This window comes from Schistocerca cancellata, chromosome 5 (genome assembly GCF_023864275.1).
Source record: "Schistocerca cancellata isolate TAMUIC-IGC-003103 chromosome 5, iqSchCanc2.1, whole genome shotgun sequence".
Lineage (NCBI taxonomy): Eukaryota > Metazoa > Arthropoda > Insecta > Orthoptera > Acrididae > Schistocerca > Schistocerca cancellata.
This window is the reverse complement of record NC_064630.1, coordinates 432,552,818-432,577,396: the sequence shown is the minus strand read 5'-3', so window position 1 is coordinate 432,577,396 and position 24,579 is coordinate 432,552,818. Positions and strand designations below refer to the sequence as shown.

General features: G+C 36.6%; 2 protein-coding genes across 3 annotated transcripts in view; one reads left to right on the top strand and one right to left on the bottom strand.

Moving 5' to 3' along the window:
• Window positions 1-17,134, top strand: part of LOC126188920 (ATP-dependent RNA helicase WM6) — a 34,714-nt gene extending 17,580 nt beyond the window's left edge. For both annotated transcript variants that reach the window (XM_049930635.1, XM_049930634.1), the window contains exons 4-11: window positions 1,322-1,505; window positions 1,591-1,709; window positions 7,902-8,033; window positions 8,140-8,286; window positions 8,686-8,823; window positions 8,906-9,023; window positions 9,242-9,289; window positions 16,884-17,134. In XM_049930635.1, the coding sequence (XP_049786592.1) occupies window positions 1,322-1,505; window positions 1,591-1,709; window positions 7,902-8,033; window positions 8,140-8,286; window positions 8,686-8,823; window positions 8,906-9,023; window positions 9,242-9,255 (852 nt within the window). In that variant the 3' untranslated portion in view covers window positions 9,256-9,289; window positions 16,884-17,134. The remainder of the gene's footprint in view (window positions 1-1,321; window positions 1,506-1,590; window positions 1,710-7,901; window positions 8,034-8,139; window positions 8,287-8,685; window positions 8,824-8,905; window positions 9,024-9,241; window positions 9,290-16,883) is intronic.
• Window positions 12,792-14,143, bottom strand: LOC126188589 (piggyBac transposable element-derived protein 4-like). The gene is made up of 2 exons (XM_049930191.1): window positions 13,020-14,143; window positions 12,792-12,966 (listed from the first exon to the last, which is right to left on the bottom strand). The coding sequence occupies exons 1-2, from the start codon at window positions 14,141-14,143 to the stop codon at window positions 12,792-12,794; spliced, it is 1,299 nt and encodes a 432-aa protein (XP_049786148.1).
• Window positions 17,135-24,579: the final 7,445 nt, after the last annotated feature.

Sequence of the window (24,579 nt, the reverse complement as noted above, 5' to 3'; positions counted from 1 at the left end):
TTACATACCGCTCGATCCCAAACTTCCTTCAGGGTTTCATTTGCTTTCTTTAACATGACTTACGGTATCTTGTCAGTGACTGTGACGTTGCTGTCATCTGCAAAGGCAACTTTTTCTCAGTGTCTTGTACTTCCTCGAAAGTCTTTGATATATATTAAGAACAGAATCAGAGAAGATTCTTTTGTAGGTTGACAGTTTTGCGGATTTTACCAAATCTTTCTTTAGCTTTGTTTTCTGATAATAATGATTCAAAAGGTCAAGATCTTTTATAAACACTTCACAATTTTCTCTGTCAATATCTGGAAGTACATGGTTAAAACTGATGCTGAACTTTTTGATAACTTCATAGCAGTGATTATCATTTGTGTCATACGAAAAGACTCAAGAGTGTTGAGGAAGTTACTACTACTGTCAGCTCAACACCCATGTTAACATTAATGTCTCCACATACTATTGTGTTAGTTTTAGGGGCTGAGACTGAGGCCAGGACTTCAGTTAGTTTAAAGAAAGTGTCCGCATTATCACCAAGTGACCAGTACGCGCACAGTATGTTAACTTCTTGTAGATGTCTAGCTTTATTAGCTCCGTGCCTAGCAGTTCAAAAACTTTATCTATACTAATTGCGATCAGATCGTCCCTATCTCAAAAATGTGTGCCACCTATGATATAAATACATGATATCCACCTCTTTAAGGTACGTCTGCAATCGCAACTTGTAGATTCGTATGGTGATAGCACTAGAGGCTGTGTATTTTGTTTTTAACGGACTGGAAATTTTGACAAGCAATATACTGTTCAGATCAAATTACTGTGCTGTTCGTTCACCTCAGTGTGCAAAATTCTATTTTCTGCATACTCAGTGAAGAAATCTCTTGAGTTACTTGAGATACTTTTAAGCTAGGGGAGACTGTTTTGTCACAGTTTATCCTAAAATTACGTAGTTTTCCTACCCATGACAATAGGTGTTTGACCATGTATGGCCCCACAACCACCTGTTGTTCTTCCACTCATCAACTCCATCAACCTCCCTGTCCGTCTCGTTGAGGTGAATCCTAGAGTTGCTTTGACAATGCCCAAATGCTTTATGTACTTCTGTACTTCCCAAAAAAATAAATAAATATATGGTTTCTTTCAACTTTTTCAGTTTGTGTACTTGTACTGCCAATTTTAAAATCAACATAATTTCTGTAAAGTTTCAAAATTAGTTTGTTACTATGAAAATTATTATTGAAATACCTGTTCCATAGCTGTTGGTGCCCATCAGATTCTTGTAGCAGTGCTTGTGTGTGATAAATCAAGCTAATCTGTGTTCTCATTTCAGGTTGGTGTGTTTTTCGGTGGCCTTCCTATTCAAAAGGATGAGGCAGAATTGAAGAACAATGTTCCACACATAGTTGTAGGAACTCCTGGACGTATTTTGGCATTAGTTCGTTCAAAGAAGCTAAACTTGAAACATCTGAAGCACTTCATTCTTGATGAATGTGATAAAATGCTTGAATTACTTGGTATGAAGTTATTATTGGATTCTTTTAAATTGAATACCATTAATTCTGTGTATTACCATATTTTTATTTATTTATTTACTTTCAGATATGAGGAGAGATGTCCAAGAGATCTTTCGCAACACTCCTCATGGGAAACAAGTTATGATGTTCAGCGCAACGTTAAGCAAGGAGATACGGCCAGTGTGCAAGAAATTTATGCAAGATGTAATTTACAATCAATTTATAACTTAGGAATAGAATTCTTATATCACGGGTGGCACTTAGATACAAGAGGTGTTTACTTGTTTAGGGAACACAGTTAAGTCTAGTAGGTGCTCTCACTCTCAGGAGTGCTGCAGTTCTTCCGTGGTTGCCTCATCCTATGTATACCCACTGTTTATGACAGCAGTAGTGGTTGTGATTCGAAAGTTCAAATAATTAGCACATCAACGATAAATTCTTCGGTGTTATCACTTATTTTAGTTATGGGCAGCTGATTCATATTGGGGGTGTAGGCCTCAAGAACAGAAGAGACCAAGTTGAGAAGAAAGAAGATTGCAAGAAAGAAGTTTCAAGAAAAGAAGATCTTGGGTTTAAGGGAAGAGTTGGGGAAATTTTTATTATTATTGGTAATGCTGCACTCTTTTTTGGGCTACTACAGCATGATACGGGGTTGGGCTGTCACATTACAGAAGATGTAATGACATCAGTGGGAAGATGATGTACATCCAATACTGTGGAGCCCACATGTGGCAACATTTCTTCGGCACGAGAGGACCTGTTGTCCACCTGCCACTTGTTCATCTAACCGTATGTAAAATTTCCTGATTGATTGCTCTGAAAACATCTGAATTCAGGTTTTGTGATAGTTCTTTTAAGATACCTTGCTTTGGGCTCAGCAAAATCATTGTGTTCATTGCAAACCTAATTTGGTATTACAAATTTCATCATTTGTTGTATTAAATTAATGTATGCAAATTAAAGAAGAAAATTATCTCCTGGTGGGAGAAATTTGAGGATAAGTCACCTCTGCTTGAAGACAGTAATCATACAAAATACAATGTTGTTGTTGTTGTTTTTTTTGTATTGTGTTGATAGACATGTTCGTTTCTGTCAGTGGTTTCTTACAAATTCACATTGAGTCAGCATAACATTTATTAATTGGGATAATAATGGTTGAAGTTCTGTTGAATTTGATCTTAACTTCTTCATTATTTACACCAAGCTGTCCTTTGCCGATTTATGATAAATTTTGGGGTTTGAAATGTAACGGCAAAATGAAATGTGTGTGTCGTGGCTATGGTGCTTTCAAATGGGTATGCTTCTCTCTTAGTTGTACTTACTCAATAGGTAAGACTGTGGTAGCTGTCTAAATGTTTTGCTTCACACTAATAGTTCTTCATTGTTCGTTGAGAGGGTTGTATAATTAGTTGCATTAAACCATCTTGTGCAACAATCTAGTTATAAAAGAAAAAATAAAGGTACTGGTGGTTATAATTAAATTGAAAGTTTTCCAACAGCTGCAGCACAGGTTGTGGGCAACAGATTACACTGAAACATCATAGATATGTTCAGTAATTTGTGTGTTTGCTGAAAAAATAATAGTTTCACTTTCTGCTGCCAATGGAAGTATGACACTGTAAGCAGTCAGAGTGTGGTGTGTATGCAGGAATACGGGGGAAAGATGAAACTCATGATAACTCTGGTTGTTACGGGGTTATTAGGGTATGGCCATGAGTTGCAACATGTGTTCTGTATAGTCTCCCAACTCAGCGATGTGCTGCTTCCATAACACGGCATGGTCGACAGTTGCTCGCAGCATACCTGGTGTTATGATCGATAAGTTGTCATATGCTACTGTTCTGATCAGGAAGAGCCCGAATTCATCTCTGGTAGGTGTGGTCTTTCACATATCGCCACAAACTGTAACATGGATTTAGGTCAGGGGGATCCGTAGGGCCACACATTTTGAAATTGGCTAGATATATACAGTTGTTACCAAAGGTAGTGTTGTGGAAACGCGTTCTTGCAAAGCTAGAATTGTGTGTTGCAGGAGGAGGTTCATATAACATGCAGATGCCTCTGTACGCCTAATACCCTGCGAGGCGGATGTAGCTTTTGAAACCATGTCACAGAGTCACGTAAGCAGTGTGTGTGGATCCTCCTGCACAACATATGGTGGAATAGAATCCCATATATGACAGTTCTCTGCGTTCATGGCACTATGAAGAGTAAAAAGTGAATTGTTCGCCCAAAGAATATTCTCCAACTGCATGTCATCAATTTCTGTATGCCAAAACACAAAGGCCAAGTCACTGTGTTGTAGCCTATCTTGGGGCTTTGTCTGATGTGCATCCTGAATCCTGTAGGGGTACCAGTGTAAAATGTGTTGCAAAATCTTTTGAACTCTTAATGAGGGGAGAAAGAATTCTGATGACACGGGTCAAGCACTAGGGGCAGAATAAGGCATGTGCTGCACGGTCACTCTTAGTTACAGCAACTTCAACAACTGTAATTTGAATGGGCTACCGCTCTCTTCCTACTTCAGTCTGATGAAACAGCTTTACCAGCAGTGCATTGAGTTTCTTGTCAATAAGCATTATGTTTCGTATAGAAAACTTCTTAAACTTTTACACCAACACTGAATCTGCAAAACAAATCAACACGTAACCAACTGACAAACAGCATACTGACATCAAAATAGGAAACATCTCACATTATTTTTATTTCTTCTTCTTTTTTTTCCGGAATACCCTGTGAGAGAAGTGCTTAATGAACATACTTAAGATGTTTCAGGGCTCTGTGTATATGTAGAGCCTGCATTGCAGCATTTGGAATGGTATCAGCTTAATTTTAGTTCACTCGGTATCATAGAGCGGTTAGGTTAAATGAGGATTGTTGGCCTAGTTATTAATTTACAGCTGTGTCCCACTGTTCATGACCACTGGTCATGACCCATCTCAAATATAGCCCTCCTTTATTTTGTCCTTGAACTTCATCCAGAAGTGTCTCATATAGTGTGGTGGTTTTTTTCTTTTTTACGTCAATATTTAAATTTGTCATAATCAATGATATCCTTAAATTTCTGCACAATCCACAGTATTCTCTCATTTCTATGTTCTTAATAGTGTTCACCTTGCAGTTATATGTACTTTTGTTTCCATAGCACAGAATGCAAATAATTTAAAAATAAGTCACATTCCATACGATTGAAGAAGAGTATGAGTATCTACAAGATGAGTATGGATTTCTAAAACTGTAAATATTGGGATTATGAGGAATAATTTTATACTGCTGCAGTCAGTTTTTACTAATATTTTATTAGCACAAGAATCGAAATATAAACCAGTGTATAAGGATAAATCTGTTACAGTGTGTGCATTATGTAAGTAGCATGATTAGGTAATATATATATTAATACGTTTACTTATATTTTTGTTTGCGATTTAATTTTCTGGCACACAGAAATCACCAACAAAAATGTAAGTAAATTTATTAATATATATTACCTAATCTTTCTATTCACATAATTCACACACTGTAACAGATTTATCCTTTCACACAGGTTTATTTTTCAATTCTTAACCCCACTGGCACACACAGCTAATGCACATAACCTATCAGCCGATGTATAAGTGACTGTATAATGCATCTGATGATGGCAGCATGCTGCCGAAATGCATTGTGCTAATAAAATATTAGTAAAAAGTGACTGCAGCAGTATAAAATTATTCCACATAATCTTATAATACGGTCGCAGACCTCAAACAACATCCATATAACATGGATAAATTTAAAAGTAAATATTGAGGCTGGTACATTGCGGTGTGTTAAAATTGGATGCGTTTCTGTGGATTGAACAACATGTGGAAATAAGGAAAGAGCGAAACATGCACAGTCCGAGTAAAACCTTATTTAGTCTCAAAAGACAGAATAATTCCTTTGTTTCTTATTAAACACTTCTTTCACAAGGGTTGATTAAATAAATGTTTAGTAATGTAGAAGTGAGGTGAATTTTCATAAAAGTACTGATTTTGGCAAAATTCTTTTAAATTGAAAATTATGCTTACCAATATGTGAGGAGATAATGTAATTCATATGTATTTTAGGTCGTCCTGAAAATTGCTAGTGTCATTCATGCACAAAATTTTTTTGTGTGCTGACCACACACATGTTCAATTGGTGTTGTGAATCAATAAATAGTTATGTGACAACGTTGGTTAGGTGTGTGTGTTGGGGGGGGGGGGGGGGGTTGTCAGGGGTGCATGCGTGTGGGCATGCGCTTTATTTAATAAGCGGGATCATAGAAGGGCCCAATATTTTCCAAGTACATGGGATGGTCATTACCCAATTCATTTTTTTGGGGGGGGGGGGGGGGGGGGAGGTGCAGGAGTAATAAATGTGAAGTGTTTTGGTGTAGGCTTCATTTTGTGTGTTTTCATTGATAAAGTACAAGGTGGTTGTGCTTTTGGAAGAGTGAGTGATGAAATTATCAGTTTTAGGGGAACAAAGATGCTCTAGTTTCACAGTTAAGTATTATAGGGAAGGGGATGACACTTTGTGGTGCCAGAAGGTGTGTGTGTCGCCAAAATTATTCTAGGTAAGATTAGAGTGTCAAATTTTGTATCAAAAAGGACATAATATTATGTTAAAAATGAATCGCATACAGTACTGACATTTTTTCGATAGAGCCATTAAAAGACAAATTGAGACTCAATTGTTAAATCTTGTTGGTCTGTGTCTTTTCTAGTCAACAGGTAAACGTGTTTTCTTCTTGAATCTATTTAAAGTTCAATTTTGCAGAAAATATTCTCATAAATATACTAACAGAAAATGCAGATATTCAATTACCCAAATCATGGGTGGCGTATAGGTATCTAAAATGATCAAATACTAAAGTGGTAGTGGTTATAGTCTCCCTGTCTACCTCTATTTACCTCTGCCTCTTGGTTTCTGTAAGATCCCTCAGAACTGTGGGTTTTTCACGTCATCAGTTATTCTAGAGGTGAGGCACAGCTGGACAATTATTATTTATATGTATTTGTTGCCATTCAACAAAAATTTTAAGATTTGGGAACTGGCGAACTTTATTTGCTTGTAAGTATATTCAGTACACTTGTAATGATGATGATTGCAGAAATAGTTGGAGGGAGGCTCTGTCGATTTATTTAAAATGACAGTTGTTAGTTTTATTGAAATTTTGAGTCAGTAATTGCTGTGATTCAGTATGTATATATTACTTGACATCATTTTAGTCACTATCTTTTAGTTCTAATTTGGTAGAGGTGGTTGTGAAATGAATTGAGTGATTAACATTAATGAAGAAGACATATACTCTTTTAGTTGAGGTGTGGTTTGCATCTAATAATTATTCATTAAAATTCCCATAAAATAGTGCTTTGTAAAAATCTGATTCATTGCAGAGGTGGGAGAATCTTCCTCTAATCACAGCTAGATTTTGCTGAGTCCATTTTTGTTTAGTATGTATTTGAGTGCTACCACATATAAATGTTCTGATTTTTGATTTATTTGCAGCTCATGACTGGTAATGCCATGAAAAAAATTGTATACTGAACAATATATTTTCATCTCTTTGTGCAGTTACTTGGATGGATTAATATTACTGAAAGAAAAGTTTCTTTGCATTCAGATGTCTGATGAAACTGGTTGCTGAGTGACTATTGCTTTCACCATGTCACATATTGCCACAAGTGGTACATATCCAGAATATTTGAGACGTTGAGCATATTTTTGATAATATGTGCTGATGGAATAATGTAAGTTACATTAGCTTACTGGTCTTCTGTTGTAGAAGTATCAGATTGTAAGTTTAATATTCTGTGTGATATATTTTCTAGTGTATGTCTGTCTGCGCATATAAGATTCTTGCCAAATACCACCAATCTTGTGGAAAGGAATTCCAGTGCAACACAATATTTAATATTCGAGATGAGCTGTATGAATCAACTCTTACTGCAGCTGTGGATCTTATATTTCTGCAACAACACATTTTGAAGCAAATAATTTTGTGCATGGAAATAACATATAATTACTACATTTGAGAAAAAAAGAACATGCTTCGTGAATTTTAAGTCTCATGTCACGTAAAGGTGTACAAGAGTATAAGTGTAAATTAGTAACTGATTGTCAGTTATTTTAACAGTCTTCCACCTTGGTCATTATTAATCGAGTTAATGTTTAAGAATCCATCGGTCAATAAAATAAAAATGTAGAAGTCTATAACAAGCAGACTTACAAATATTAATTTATTGGGAAAATCACCAATTGGGGCAATAAAAGGCATTTAATGTCTGCTGATAGTGGGTGCTAGCCTTTCAGAATATTCATCTATCCAAGTGAAAGTATTGGGGGGAGGGGACATTATCTTAATGTGTGTACTACTCTTTCAATCCTCAGCCGATGGAGGTATACGTGGATGATGAAGCCAAGTTAACCCTACATGGTTTGCAACAGCATTATGTGAAGCTCAAAGAAAATGAAAAAAATAAGAAGCTCTTTGAACTGCTTGACATATTAGAATTTAATCAGGTAATGTACAATGTAGCTGTTTTGCATTGTTCTTTTTAATTTTAAGTTGGCCATAAAATTGTGCTTCCTGATTGGTTGTGTTAATGTGAAAAGAATTTGTGTTCAGGTTGTGATATTTGTGAAATCAGTACAGCGGTGTATGGCCCTTGCACAACTGTTGATAGAGCAGAATTTTCCAGCCATAGCCATTCATAGAGGAATGCTGCAGGAAGAGCGACTCTCAAGGTATCAGCAGTTCAAGGATTTTCAAAAGGTATGTTCTATGTTAGGCACTTCGAAACACAAAACCAGTGTGATTTATCATAAATATTCAATAAAATTGAAAACTTTATATCAGATTTACTAAATAGTTTAAAGGTTCATTTACATTTTCTTTCCAAAACGTCAAAAAAAAAAAAAAAACTACAGTTTAATTTGATGACAATGGACTTCTGCTTTTAGAGGGAAGGAGATGTCCAGTAGTATGTGTTGGTGCAAACATTGATTATTTTTATTCATCTTAAATTCCACTCAATATTTATTAAATAACATTTCCAAAAGCTAGCTATCAGTACAGGTGTAATAAATGATGTTTTAAAAATAAATTTTGAATTTGTGCTTTGTTTACTAATAATGTGCTTGATTGTACAATGCTCCTGTTTTTCTTCTCCAGAGAATTTTGGTGGCAACAAACCTTTTTGGTCGAGGTATGGATATTGAAAGAGTGAACATTGTTTTCAATTACGACATGCCAGAGAATTCGGACACTTACTTGCACAGAGTTGCTCGTGCTGGACGATTTGGTACCAAAGTGCGTATCTTCTTTCTGTACTGCAAAATTTATCTTGTGTAATTGTTAGTACCAACATATAAATTTAATTCTTATGTTTCAGGGTTTGGCAATTACATTTGTAAGTGATGAATCTGATGCCAAGATACTAAATGATGTTCAAGATCGTTTTGATGTGAACATTACAGAATTACCTGATGAAATTGACCTTTCATCATACAGTATGTACCTCATTACATTATAGTCCTGTTTGTTGACAAGATTGACATTTATTCCAAGATATAATTTGATGTGAATCGTTCTTGTAACTTTTACAAAAATCATTTTTTAAAAGTGTGTTTGACTGTTCTTATGTTATAAAATGCTAGTATTTGCAGTTAGACTAAGAGTTTTACTACAAAAAGGAAGACTTTGGCTAACATAATTTTTTTTATTGCAGTTGAAGGTCGATGAAAGTGTGGTTTTTTATACCTGGCAAATTCTTACGGTGAGTACAATTTTTGTGTTAGTGCATCAGCTGTAACGTAAAAAGCCAAAAATAATAAGGTTGGAGTGTAGGTAACATTTCAGTACATGCCCGTAATTAACAATGAAGTGAGAAAAAAGATGATGGCAGACAAGAGTTGTCACAATATGTGATTTCCATTCATGTCACACCCCTAAACTGCTCTGATGAAAATTTCGGTAACTTTTCTATTTGACATTGTTTTGTATATTACATATATTTGAACTGATGAATTTCATGAACACTAAAGATATATTTCAACGGTGTAGGAAAAGACAGATTACTGTAAAGAAGACATGTCAAGTTGCATACAAGCACAATCCGAAGACACTAATAATGTTTTATAGCATAACAAGTGTCTTTTGACGGTGCAGTCTGCACTTGATGTGTCTTCATGGTGAGTAGCAAGCTGTCTTTTCCTAAATTGTTGATATTCCTATCTGGATTTCCACTGTTTGAAAGATATATTTCAACAATTTGTGTCCAAGATATATTTCAACAATTTGTGTCCTGTATGATTTTTTTAGTATTTTACTCCCCTTGTGGCTTTACACTCGTGCATCCAGATGTACTTTTGTACTCTACTAATGATGATGCATAGTAGTCAGCTGTTGCCAAAGTGCAGAAAACTTTGTCGCTTAGGATAACTTAGGTGAAGTAGTGTGTAAGCTTAGAGGCTGATGACCTTAGCAGTTAAGTCCCATAAGATTTCACACACATTTGAACATCTTCCTGTTCCATTCATGTGTGGAGCGCAGCAAGAATAATTATTTGAATGCCTCTGTGCGTGCTGTAATGATTCTAATCTTGGTCCTCACAATCCCTGTGTGAGTGATATGTAGAGGGTTGTAGTATATTTCTAGAGTCATTCATTTAAAGCTCGTACTTGAAACCTGGTTGGTAGACTTTCTTGGGATAGTTTGTTTTCAAGTCTGCCAGTTCAGTTTCCTCAACATCTTAGTAACTGTCTCCTGCAGGTCAAACAAACCTGTGAAAATTCGTACTGTCCTTATTTGTATATGTTCAATATCCCCTGTTAATCCAATTTGGTATGGGTCCCAAACACTTAAGCATTATTCTAGAATGTGTTGCGGGAGTGATTTGTAAGCAGTTTCCTTTGTAGACCAATCGGCACACGCGAAGTTACTGCTGTCTTGACTCTCCAACCAATATAACACGCTGCATCTTCCCTACCAAAAACTTCTGTCACAGATATCACATGATACCCCATACAATCTAACTTTTGACAGTAAGTGTAGGTGCGGTACTGAGTCATCCACTTTTACCTGACTGCATTGATTCAAAGCCTTCAGTATATCGTGTTGGGTTGCACAAGATCAAGGGTTTCAAAATCCATGCTGGTTGGCATTGAGGTGGTCATTTTGTTCAAGACACCTCATTACATTTACGCTCAGAATATGTCGTAAGATTCTACAACAAATAAATGTCAACGATATTGGACAGTAGTTTTGTGTATCATTTCTACTACCCTATTTATAGATGGGTGTGACCTGGTCTTTTTCCAAAAACGGTGCGGTTTTTTGTTTGAGGGATTTACAATTGATTATAAATTGAAGGGCTAACAGCCACAAATTCAGTATAGAATTTGGTAGGGAGTCATTTGGGCTCTGGAGTTTTATCCAGTTTTAACACTTTCAGCTGTTTCTCAACACAAATGACACAAATACTGATGTCGCTCATGTTATCCTGGGTTTTCCTTTGTAAAGGAACATTTGAAAATGGAGTTTTCTTTGACTTTTCTACCTTCAATTTCAGTTCCTCTCTTACTTGTTAGGGACTGAACACTAACTTTGGTACCACTAACAGCCTCTATGTATGATCAGAATTTCTTTGGGTTTTGTGAAAGGTCCCGGGACAATATTCTGCTATGGTATTCATTGAAGGTTTGCTCTCTTGACTGCCAAAGGCATTTCATTCATTATCCCTCTATCTGTAGTCCTATGCCTTGTTTTACACCTATTGTGCAGTAGTCTCTGTCTCTTTAGAGGTTTCTCTGTAGTGATTGTATATCATGGAGAATCTCTACCATTATGAACAGTCCTATTGGGTTCATATCTGACCAGTGAATGGTCAACTATTGTTTTAAACTTAAGCCGTAGTTCCTCTACTTTGTTTCATCCTGTACTGAAACTTTTAAAGTTCTCATTGAGATACAGCCCTACTGATTTATTAAGTAGTTCACTGACTATAACAAAGATGATTCAACTTACCAATCGAAAGTGTTGGTATGTTGACACACACACACACACACACACACACACACACACACAAAATTGAAGCTTTCGCAACCCACAATTTTCTGCTAGCTTTTGTTGTCTTTTGTACTTTGACAATCATTGTTGCCACAACCATGTCATTTTTACCGATACCAGTTTCGATGTGGACATCTGCAAAGAGCTTGTGTCTGTTTGTTACCATTTGATCCAATGTAATTCCATCTTCATTGGGGGCTCTGAACTATCTGTTCCAGGAAGTTTTCAGAGAAGGTGTTTTCACAGGGTATCTTATCAAGACCACCACCAACAAAACTGTTACTTCAGCAATTGATTGTTGGATGATTAAAGTCTTGTTTGATGATTACAATATGATTGGGGAACTTGACCCTTTTAGTGCCAGACGTTTTCTCAAAAGATCATGTTAAAAAGTGCCATGCGATTTTACAGTAAAATGCAGACCTCTGCCATACTTGCAATAAAATCTTAACTAATGCATAAAGGAATGTAATTTTTTTTAATTTTTAGGGAATGCTGCTGCCTACAGTAATATGTGCAATACACATTGTCAAAGAACATATTTTCAGAGAAAAAAATTATTTTCATGATGGGGTTTATCGAAAAAAATTAAAACTTTGATTTCAGTTTACTCTGAGACCCATCAAATGACGATATACTCAAAAATTTCAGGTATATATAGAATCTCTGTAGTTTCCTTAACAAAAACACCATAAAGGAATACAAATTTTTTTTATTTCACTAAGGAAAAAATCAAAAAGAACATAACATTACAAAAAAAAAATTGTTTTGCTCTGAACGTGTTCTCAGTTCTTCAGTCATAAATCACTGACAAATGTGAGGTTGCAGTTATGACAACTACTTGCACACATGCTGACCAACACATGAAGGATGCAGTCCTTTCTTGCAACAAACACACACTGTTCGTGAACGCCGCTTCTTATCCTTCGTAGAACAAACACTACAGTAGCGTTCCTTTCTCCCTGGAAGAGTCTCTACACCATATACTGTTGGAGCAGGCACATTTATATCTATTGCACTTGTGGTTGCAGTCCTTGCCTGAAACCACTGTTTAGAAAGTTTGCAAATGATTATGCTGTTAAACTTTAGCCGTGTCAGTGGTTTGTCGCTGGGGTTTAGGCTTTCCTTATACAAAACATATGCATTCAGCAACATCCTGGCAATTATGCAGAACACTACCTTCTTCCACATCTTGACAGTCCTCCTCTCATCTAAATAGCAGTATGCCATATATCAGATGAGTCAATGCCACCCATATACTTATTATAATCAAAAATAACATCCGGTTTCTTGACCGACTGTCTATTGCGAATTGTCTTTTCTGATGATGTAGCAGAGGATGATGTACTCACAAGGAGGACTGGATTTCTCTGTGATTTCTTCTGTCTGAAGCCACAGAGAAGCTTAACAGATTTCTTGAAAAACTTTAGCTGACCTACAGCATAATTTGACAGAAGACCATGTGCAGGAATTTTCTGTTTCTTCTAATTGTTCCTGTTAGATAAGTGCCAACTGAATACAGCTTTTCTGCTAGAGGAATAGATGTAAAAAAGTTATCGCAAAACACATGGTAACCTTTTTGCATGTAGTTCCCAAGAGCTAGTAGTTTCATGACAACTACATATCCCAGGCCATTCTCTTTTATTTCGTTTTTGTCATCATCACTTTTTGCACCACGGTATGCATAAAACCCCAGGCAGTAATTTACGACTGAATCACACAGCATCCAAAATTTGACTCCCCATCTGTGATGATGTTTATTGGGAAGGTACTGGATTAGCTGTGAGTGCGCCTTTGTCCCAACAAGGCTTTCATCGACACTCAGTTGCTGGTGTGGAGTGTAGTAGCGACGGAAAGCATCGTTGGCAATATCCACCAACACCTGAAACTTGGCTGTTGGATCATATATTGGGTGACAAGGAGGGTGAAGTTTCGAATTGTCTACAAAATGGAAAAACCGCAGCAACAACTGAAACCTGTTGCATGAAAACATTTGTGAAAACCACGGTGTCAACAGGTTTGCATCAGTTGACCAATAACTAAAAATCGTCGGTTTTTTTATCAGTCCCATATTCAAAATTACTGCTATAAAAGCCCTCATTTCTGCTACAGTTGTTGGTTGCCACTGTTTGATTCTCGAATTTGGCGATAAATGCGTAGACTGAATCACCTGGCGAGCGTATCTGTTAGTCTCTGTCACCATAATCGTAAAAAGCTGCAGCGAGAAGAACAAATTGAAAAAATCAATTGGTGTGGCGTTTGCTGGTATATGTTTAGGGCCTGGTACTTCTGCATACACAAAGCTTGGAGGAGGTGGATTATCTGATGTCTCATCCATTACTTCAACAAAAGTATTTGCACTGCAATTTAGTTGCGTTTGGTCGTCGTCGTCATTTGCTGACGCACAATTGTCACTTGAAGAAGAAAACGACGAGTCCTCTTCTCCACCTGACATCTCATAATCCGATTCACTTTCTGCAAATTCATCTTCACTTCCACTACTTATCATATTATTGTCTAAATCACTTGTATCGAACTGCAACTTCTTACTCGACGACGCCATGCTGCCGCGAAATAGTCGGTAAACAAACACCACCAGAGAAGTTTATATTACTCGAAATATCGCACTGACAATCGAAAAGAAGATCGATATGCTGTGCCTTCGACCTTCCTTCTGCTTCTTGGCTAGGAAATACTAACAACTTTGCCTTCAAGTGCGGAAAAAATGAATGAGAAGGGCATCACGATCAGATCGTTACTGGCATTTTTCGCCGAAAATCTGGATCACGATCAGATCGTATTTGGCACTAAAAGGGTTAATTCAAGAAAAGTGAGGTTTTCTCTAAAGTTTTTGGTTATATCGGGAGAGGGGTCTGTTGGGTTATAGGATTATCCAGTTACCATTTTATACCCACCCCAGATACAATGAGAAATCCACAGTGGTGGGATCAACTTGTTGAAACCATCTATGCAGTGGTGTAGGTTAATATCCCAGTTATCACCCTGCAGGTGTTCCCCGTGGTGAGCCCTTGTTTGTGAGTAATCAAAGAAAATAAAAATTTGGAATTCAAAGTAATATAGATTGGTTGTGTGGTGTAATGGATAGTATGTAAGGCCTTCACACCAAAACATGGGGCCTTCACACCATAAACATGGGGCCTTCACACCATAAACATGGGGCCTTCACACCATAAACATGGGTTTGAAGCACAAAATTGGGTGCTTCAATTCTTTTTTAATTTTTAAATGTTTATTGATCTTACTTTAATTCTACTTTTATTCAGTTAATTGGTTTAAATGTGACTTTTTATTTCTTTATCACATAATTTTAATCATCATATAAATTTTTGTTATTTGTTCTCATTTTTCCTTTATACCATTCTTATCCTACTTGGAATTTTTGTGAATGTTATTCTAATTATATTTATCTATCATAATATTTAAATATTTCAAAATGCCGATCCAGCAGTTAAAAAACAAACACAAAATATATAAAAGGAATGGAAATAATGAATGCAATAACATGGATAGAAAAATATGATTAAAAATGAAAGAAATGAAATTGAAATTAATATATAAACTTAAGATTTATTAAGAAAGGTTTCAAGTGGGGAAATGGTGCTGGGAAGAAAAAACACAGCAAATGAAGAAGTTATGATGATTAAAATGATGCGGGCAAAGGAATAGAAATGAAAAAAAAAAAAAAAAAAAAAACACTTAAACCAGTTTATTGATAAAAACAATCATCAAACTCATTTCAATAAAAATTTTAAAAGTTTAAAAGCTTTAAAGTGCCTGACAAGATTTGAACTCCCAACTATTTTTTAATGATATTGGGCATGTCACAAAATTCCAAAATAAATAAATAGTTACTTACAATTGGGGGCCCACAAGGGTTAATGGCTGTAGGGTATAATACTGGAGATCTTATCCTATATCACTTATAGATGGTTTAAAATAGTCAGTTCCACTGCTGGGATCTCTCCTTGTGAGTCTTTCCCAAACAATTTCACATGCAGCTTCAGTTTCTATCTTGGATTTGAGTTTATTGTCTATTGCAACAAAATACACCACCCTCATTTACCAATAGCCTCTCCTTTTGATATACACTTAAAATTTCCCCCAAAACTCCCACTGCTATCAATTCCAATATTATGTGAACTCCACTGCTTTTGAAGCTCTTCGAACTGTGGCACAGTGTTGTGAATGCTTCGGTAGTAACCAAGGTTTTTAATACTTTCACCTGTGGGAGGCAGTTCTTTCAGTCTTACACCGCTACTTTTTGGTTTCCTACGGCTATCATCTGGATTCAATGGAGAGTCACTCACTCAAAAAAATCCTTGTGTGTGCTCTACAGTTGGCTACTTTGTAGCAGCCTTGGATGTGTGACCCATTTAGTTCTCAAACATATAACACAAGTCCAGGAAGTTGCAGCCTAAGCTTGTCACAGAACCTTCAAAGTGTCTGGCTCAATCCTTCCACTCGACTCAGTACCAAGGGCACCATGATTAGTTCTGGGGACAGCGATGCAAATTGTGAGCTTTGTTGAAACTCTGTGCGCAAGGCTGGTCTTCTCAACTGTATGTGCCAGTCACTGGACTGATAAAAGTATGACCGGACCCCACATGACAGCCGCAGTTTCTTCCAACGTATGCCACCATCTGCATTTGGTTGCACCCTTTTCCCTCAATAGCTGTCAGAATAGCCCCCAGGCACTGACTGCACATAGTGGCCTTTCCCATCCTCTACTGCCATTTCCCTAAAGCATAGCACCATTCGCCATACGTTTCAATTGCCAATGATTAATAGACGCCTACCTTCTTGTGTTTCCCTCCCCTTGACACTGGACAAAACAGGTCAAGTAAATTCCACTGCCTCAGTTTCAGTGGAAGACACCACCTTGAACTTCTTGGTTAGGTGGATCGGTATAATATCCTGAAGTCTCCCTTGTACCCATTCACCCTGTATAGGACACTTAGATCTACCTTGAAACGCCACTCAGTCAAGTGGATGAGTAATGACAGATTCTCGCATACTTTCTGCAGAGGAGACAGGATCCACAGAAAAGGATGATACTCAAGTATTGGTACCAGTGCCAGAGGTGTGTGACTCTGGAACTATTCCAACCCACCATTTTGCAGCAGCTGCCAATTGTTTGACACTTGTGTTAGTTCTTAAAGTATGTGCAGTACTTGTAATATGTGAAATATTTATAGAACATTCATCTCAAAATGTCTCCCATAGTATTGGTTTTGAATGCTCTTGGTCCTAAGTTGATGGAATAATTGTATTTTCTGTTACAGATAGTACAACGCAGTATTCTGCAGACTCACAAAGTTCTGTTCCACTAATGTCATACACTGACATCATTATGCAACGGGACATCATGTACACGACTGAATACCGTATCTAAGTGTTTGTGTGGGATTGCTTGAAAGTTGTGAAAGTGAAATATAGTATTTGTCCATTTTTCATGTGATATTCTGTGCATATCTGTAATAATAGTCTCTCTAAAATAAGTTTCTACTGTCAATAAAGTCAATCTTTTAAACTATGTTACTTATATAACCTTTGTTTTTCAATAATTTTCTTGTGGACAGAGCTTACATTGCCTGTGACATTTAGATTATGCACTTTCATAATCGGTATTGCTGAATTTTGTATCTTTATTCTGCACAAATTTGTATGTGAATATCCTATTTGTGAACTTAATTTTGTATGTTTGTGCCTCATGTTGGTATTAGTACAATCTGAGTTTGAAATAGTTTGCTGTGGCAACTTTGAAATGGCATATTTTAAGAATCTTCACAGAATAGTACAAAAGGAAATGGATTTACCTAGTTATAAGAAGTCTTAAGGGATTGAAATTCACTGAAGGTTTTGAATACAGTATGGGAAAATAGCTAGATAACTGGCATATTCACCAGTACCATGAGGGTTTTGAAGAGATTTTTATTGGAAAACCAACAGAATTAGCATGTTCTGTTCAGATTAATGGGGAGTTTTTATGTCAAATCATTGATGATGAATACGACTTTCATCAAGTCTTTGTGATAAGGTTCCATAGTAATTTACACAAATTCACAAGATTGTCTTAGTATGGAGTAAGTCTTGTTTGATTTTAAGGAACGTATTTATGGGAAATTAAATGTTATTTTTTTCATTACAAACCAGAGTTCAAATGTTAAACCCTGGTTTGAAAGCAAGAACTCTCAAACTGTTTTGTAAAGTGTGATGCAACTGTGGTTTTTGTAATTGTGCACTGAAACTGCAGGGGAAACTTTTAAACTTTATGGAATTTTCTGTTTCCATTAACGATTAAAAGTAAATGCCTTTTCAACCAACCGAGAACTGTTTTGGGGAAATTTTACAAATTTAATTTTTGCTGAGCCAAATGCATTCACAAGGAAGCATAATCTGTGGAAAATATTCTTGTTAAACTCATTTTTGTGTAAATAAATTGGAAAAAAAGCTTTGAATCTCTTACCTTCCTGTCAGTGTATTTGTGTTCACTGTTTTAAATGAATTGCATGAGTTGTGAGATCTTAAAAGGTTACTGATTTGCTGGTACTTCTGTCAAGGACCACAATTTCAATGAGTGAAGACGTGTGCAGGGCAGTAAATGTCGACTCCAACAAATCCTATTACTACAGGATGGCGATTCATTTGGAACTCTAAGGAAATTACCATATTTACTCGAATCTAAGCCGCCCCTGAAAAATGAGACTCGAAATTCAAGGGGAGAGAGAAGTTTTAGGCTGCGCCTCCAAATCGAAACAAAGTTGGTACATTTTAATATGAGACACATTTTAGCTCGAATTGATGACGATACAGCTACAGTAGTTTGGTTTGAGTCGTAAGCTTAGCAGTTAAGCTTTACCAGGTAGCCATTGCTATGCGTCAGTCGCTCCGTCTGTATTTATAGGGGTATCCTTCCTTTTTCACGTGCTTCGTCTGGTTTGAATCTATTGCTTATTTTTCTTTGATTTGATTAATGCTGTTCTCTTTGTTATAAGTGTTTACATCACTCTAAGCTGAAGATACACTACTGTACTGTGTCATGCATTGTTTGTCGCATTCTGATAATGAGTGTTTACGGCCTGTCGCCGCTCGCGGCATGGCTTGCTTTTGTCCGCACTACCGCCGCTTACTATTAGGCATAAGAATAATAAGATTACAAACATGACATGATATGTATATTCTTCCGCGTTTGCTGTTTTCTCACTCTAGTTTCTTAGTTTAGTAGGCAGACAGGATTTAAATGAGATAGCAGCTAACACGAACGAATACATGGCAAAATGTTTATATTCGTATTACTCTTATGGTGAAGAGTATACTGCATGTGATTCATAAAAGTTCCTATTAGCAACCATCTCTTGTGGCGCCACCTACCAACATTTTTCAGATCTTCCGCTTACTTTGCACTCTATTCTAAGCTGCAGGTGTGTTTTTTTGTGTAAAGAACCGGGAAAAAAAGTGCGGCTTAGATTCGAGTAAATACGGTACTTTTCACCTGGAAAAATCAAGGAAATCTTAGGGAATTTTGCATTTTTAACTAGCAATGAAAGTGAATTTTATTAATAATTTATCAGGAGCTTCTTGACACCACCACCATCATCCTCACACCTGGAATTCTCAGGGAAGTTTTTCCCCCCAAGGTTGAGTAGCCACCCTGTACTTACATAATTGTAAGTTCCTTTAGAATACAATGTTATACTGAACTAGTATTCATCAATAATGTATTGTGTGAATTTCTTTGTTGAGAAAATTATACGTTATGCTATATGGAAAGAATTGTAAGTTTATCTTGCTCAGTAAACAAATTGTAATGCTAAGAAATGGAGGATATTGCATGATCTCCACAGAAATGATGGCCATACTGGAGAGTAGGTGAAAGGTATTTGTGCAACTCAAAAGTGTCCAAAGTTGCTCCCGATATCACATAAAGCAATGGTTGTCAAACTTTTTTGCTCAGGGGCCAAAACTAACAATTTGATGTGGCACATCAGGCTGCAGATTTCCAGGTCTTTTTATTAACTGGCAAACCACGTAAATGGTGTGTTGTGAACCTACAATAGACAAGCTATAGTAAAGAAGCGAGAGGTTTACCACTGACTTTCTAGCATTTATCGTTAAAGGTTGATCCCATTCGGACCACTACTTGTAGAAAGTTCTCTGCTTCAGTTTCTTGCCATCCTCAATGACCTGTAAATTGTAACACTAATTGCCCGACGAAATGTTGTTGCATTGTCTTTGTGAACAGATGGTTAATAACAGCAAATGGACTTAAATGTATTATGTAACATAAGACTCGATCACGACTGTTTTCTACATGTTTTGAAAGTCATTTTTCCTCAACTCACTTGACTGAACTACAACAGCCTTAATTTTATTTCATACTAGATGAGGTACCTGACATTGGCTAGATATGTATTTATTCCAAGCTTATGTTATTTTGTTTCTTCCTGCCCTCGCTCTGTCGTCCATCTCGACTTTCCCCTCAGTCACCATCTCTTCACCCACTTACCTGTCCATTTCGCACTCCCTGTGTGTGTGTGTGTGTGTGTGTGTGTGTGTGTGTGTCCGCATGTCCTCCTCCCTCCACATTACCATCCCCCACCCCAATAAGATGTTGCCTTTGCTTACCCCACAATATTTCTTTACAGATTGAAAATATGTGTATCAGTGTGGTTGAAATCTATCCAAGGGTTTAGGAGAAGTGGAGGACGTGGAGACACACATACACTAATGACTAATTATTTCTTTTAACAAATATGTACCACATATGACCATCTCTACAATGCGTATGCATGAATCCAACCCACTTCATTTAAGATTGATACAATAGCAGGTAATTGGTACGAGCCACATGCATCTATTTGTTGTCAGGACTGAGAAACGAACATGAAAACATTTCCATTATTACGTCTCCTCCCACCGCAACGACAAATCTATCTGCTCCTGTACCAAGTGGCACCTGTAGAGGTGATAGAACAACTTTACGTGCACCTACTTACAATTCTTCCAGTATATTTTTCATTTGACGAAGGAGACAGTTACAGCCGACAGCTGCAAACCATTTAGTCTTTACTGGATATATATATATAATAGAGGGAAACATTCCACGTAGGAAAAATATATCTAAAAACAACAAATTGTTTATATATATATTGTTTATATATATTGTTTGCCTTTACAAATGTCTGCTAGTGTCTGTGTATGTGTCGATGGATATGTGTGTGTGTGCAAGTGTATACCTGTCCTTTTTTCCCCCTAAGGTAAGTCTTTCCGCTCCCGGGATTGGAATGACCCCTTACCCTCTCCCTTAAAACCCACATCCTGTCGTCTTTTCCTCTCCTTCCCTCTTTCCTAATGAGGCAACAGTTTGTTGCGAAAGCTTGAATTTTGTGTGTTCGTTTGTGTGTCTGTCGACCTGCCAGCACTTTCATTTGGTAAGTCACATCATCTTTGTTGAGAGAGAGAGAGAGAGAGAGAGAGAGAGAGAAACTGTAAACATTAGCACATGTTAAATGAAACATTACTTTCGGAAACAAACCACTCGCAACTGCTGGATGTATGTGACTCCTTCGCTAAGTAACATTGCTGTGCAGTAACTGACAACAATAACCCATGTTTATGACACTGAAATTCTGCAGTACAGGGAAAAAGATTTTAAATGCCCATCTGCCGGTTTGATGACTATTTAGATTATGAGGTATATATTTGTAGGAGACATACGAGTAGTAGTCATGTCAACAATTCTTTTTTTTTTTGTCAGCCTTCACAGGAGTCTAGTATGGAGACCGACTGAAATAATAGTTGTGGTAGCATGAGTCAGTGGTGGTGTGTCATTCACAGAATGATGGTCACCATGTTTATGAGTGTTGAAAACTGCATAAAATATACTGCCCATGAAGTTTCAATAAACTGGAAAAAGCATACACTGCATCTGACTAATTGATTCCAAATTCATTATCTCTGTGAAAATAAAATTCACATGATTTGCATAATCTTACAGTATGCGTGTAGCTAAGTAGGAGCATGTGAAGGGAAGGAAGGGAATCATTAGTAATTTTGAGCCACTACCAAAAACAAATGTGGGATCAGTGTATCTTGTTCCTGAAATTTATTTTAAAGTACTTCCATGCAAGATGAGATATATGTATTAATAAAATATTACAATACAGTATTCAAATGGCCACAAAAACTTTATTATAATTGCATTAAATGAAACTTTCAAAAAATGTAGAAATAAATAAGCAATTTAAAAAAAAATGAGGAAAGGACAGATGCACTGCACATGCAACAGGCTATATAAGAAAGCTACAGGTCTCCTATTGAATCTGGTTTTTATTCATTATAACTGCAAAACAAATGCAAATACAAATATATAATTTTTCATTAATGTGACTTGGGATGTTGAATTTTTTTGGCTGTCTGCATCATTTGGTCTGCATGCAATCCTCATTGCGTCTTCTAAATGGCTGGACAACTGATTACAATATTTATTTTTCAGGGACTTCATTTTTGAAAATGAAGCTTCACTAAGGTAAGTTGAATGAAACAGTGTTAAAATGAACTGTGCACAGTCTCGTAAATTTTTATAATTGCTAGAACACATTTCCAAAATTCAGTATACTGTTGTTTCACGATGTTCTATAAACAGAGCTTTAAGCTGTGTGTCATGCTGAAGTTCGATTATTTCATTTAGCAAATTAGTTTTAGGAAATCCAAATTTGCAGAATAATTTGAGATCATGATGTCCAACATGCGAAGGGTTCTCTACGAGAATGAAACAGCTTTGAATATTTGTAACAGAGTTCATTTATATATAATAGCAGTTAGGCTTCAACTGCAAATATTTTGTTAGTCATTTACCCAGTTATCTTGTTTGGTTCTTGTAATGCCAAGGTAAGTGTGTAAGTTAATGAGCACGAATGAAATTTATGAAACTTATAATTGTTTGCATAATAATCTTCAATTTGGTATTTGAAATTTGACATGCCAAACTATCTTGATGCAGTAAGCAGTAAGCATTCCTTCTTAATCAGTACTATCAAACCATTGTTGACACCCGTCATTGATGGACAACAATCTGTACATACTGATACTAATTTGCTCATAGATAAGTTTTTTTTTAATTGCATCTACAAAAATCACATCCTTTTGTGTGACCTTTCATGGTTATAACTGCTAAAAAATCTCTCTTTTACCCCATCATTTGTGCAGAACACAAATAATGAAAACAGCCATCGACGCTAAATCTATACTGGAATCACAAACAAGACTGAAGTATTTGCATAGTTTGACTTCATTAATTACTGCCTCAAACATCTATTTTGAAATATCTTCTATACGATGTACAGGTAGATTCTGAAAGTGTGAGCTTCTTTATTTCAGCTGATGTTTATTTACTGTTGGAGAAATTTTGAAACAAAGTTTCAGGAACAATTATCTTACATTGCTTCACTAATTCAGCATCTGTGTAAGCTTTCATATTTTTTGCCAGAATATTACATACTTGGTTTGATGCTCTTGTGACAGCCTCACCTTTCCCAACTGCTGCTAACATTACGTTTTGTTGATGACAAATGGTAGATTTTAGATGAGCAATTTTTTCCTTTCTTTCATTTGAATTCAAAGGAAAAGCTACTGTAAATGAATTGTGCTTACTTGTGTAGTGGTGAAATAAATTGTATCTCTTCAGTCCCACAATCATATCCAGGCATATTAAGCAAGTAGCAGTACTTTCTTAGTGTCCACTTATAAAGCAAAACTCTTTTTCATATTTCTTGAAAACTTTTCACATATTTTCCTCTTAATCACTGTTCTTGAGGGCACATCAAACATTATTTATTCCACTAATAATTATATCATCAAATATGAGCACAAATACACTCAATACGCGCCGAACGCTCAGGGGCACCGAAACTTAGTTCACGACTGACACACTGATACAACAAAACTAACAATTAGGCAGCTGCGGGACAAGCCCATCACCGACAAACAAGCGACCATAGGCTCATGACGCATTTGATGCACGGCTCACATTATTGGCTAGCAGGCCGCTCACGCTTTTAGCACTGTGGGACACTGGCAAATGGCGCATTAAATGAAAGTGGTGGATGGTTTTCAGTTACCTAATTACTTCCACGGCTTTAATCACAATTCTACGCAGTTTCCGTAAACAAAACACCGCTATGCCAAACAAGTAGGTAACTAATGCTACCCGTGCGAAGCTGAGGAGGGTTGTGGGCTGCACGGAAACATGATCTGGGCTGTAGTCTGACGACCACTGATTTCTAAAGAGATCAGCATACTGCATGTTTTGTTGTCTAAAAGGGTACCAGAAGCTAAATTCAATAGTAGTATTTCAGCACAATATGGGGGCAATATTTTTTTCATGGTAGACTGTGTTATCAGTAAATTGAAGTCTCTACTTCTGTAAAGTCTGCAATGTGTGTTTTAAAACAGTGGAGAGTGCAAATGCAGTGAATTGACCCTATGCAGGAAAAGTGGCCCTCTTTTTTTTTTGCCAAGCCAAGGGCCAATTGTGAAACTATACTGTTCCTTTTTCCAGCCAAACTTAGGCTGCACAAGAAGTTGAAACTTGCAGTTTGAATTGAAATGTATTTGAGGTCTTTTCTTAAACTGAATTGATGCTATGACAATAAACACCCACATACTGCCATACAAACCATTCAACATATTGAGGTGTTGGAGCATCATGATGTTGTCCAGTCTGTTTTCCATTTATGGGTTTAGAGGCCTTCAGTTCACCTCCCAGTGGAAATGTAAAGAAAGCAGTGTATGTGGCATGTTTACTAAACATTATTTTCTGATGATACCTGAAAGCTTGTGCAACAAAGGAATGAGTGCATTGAAAACAAGACAAGTTGAAAAATGCTACTGTGAATTGGCTTTTGGAAAAAATTGTGCAGATACTTTTGATTTAATCCTGTACTGGTGACCTTCAGCACAGCATCAGGGTCATTCTTT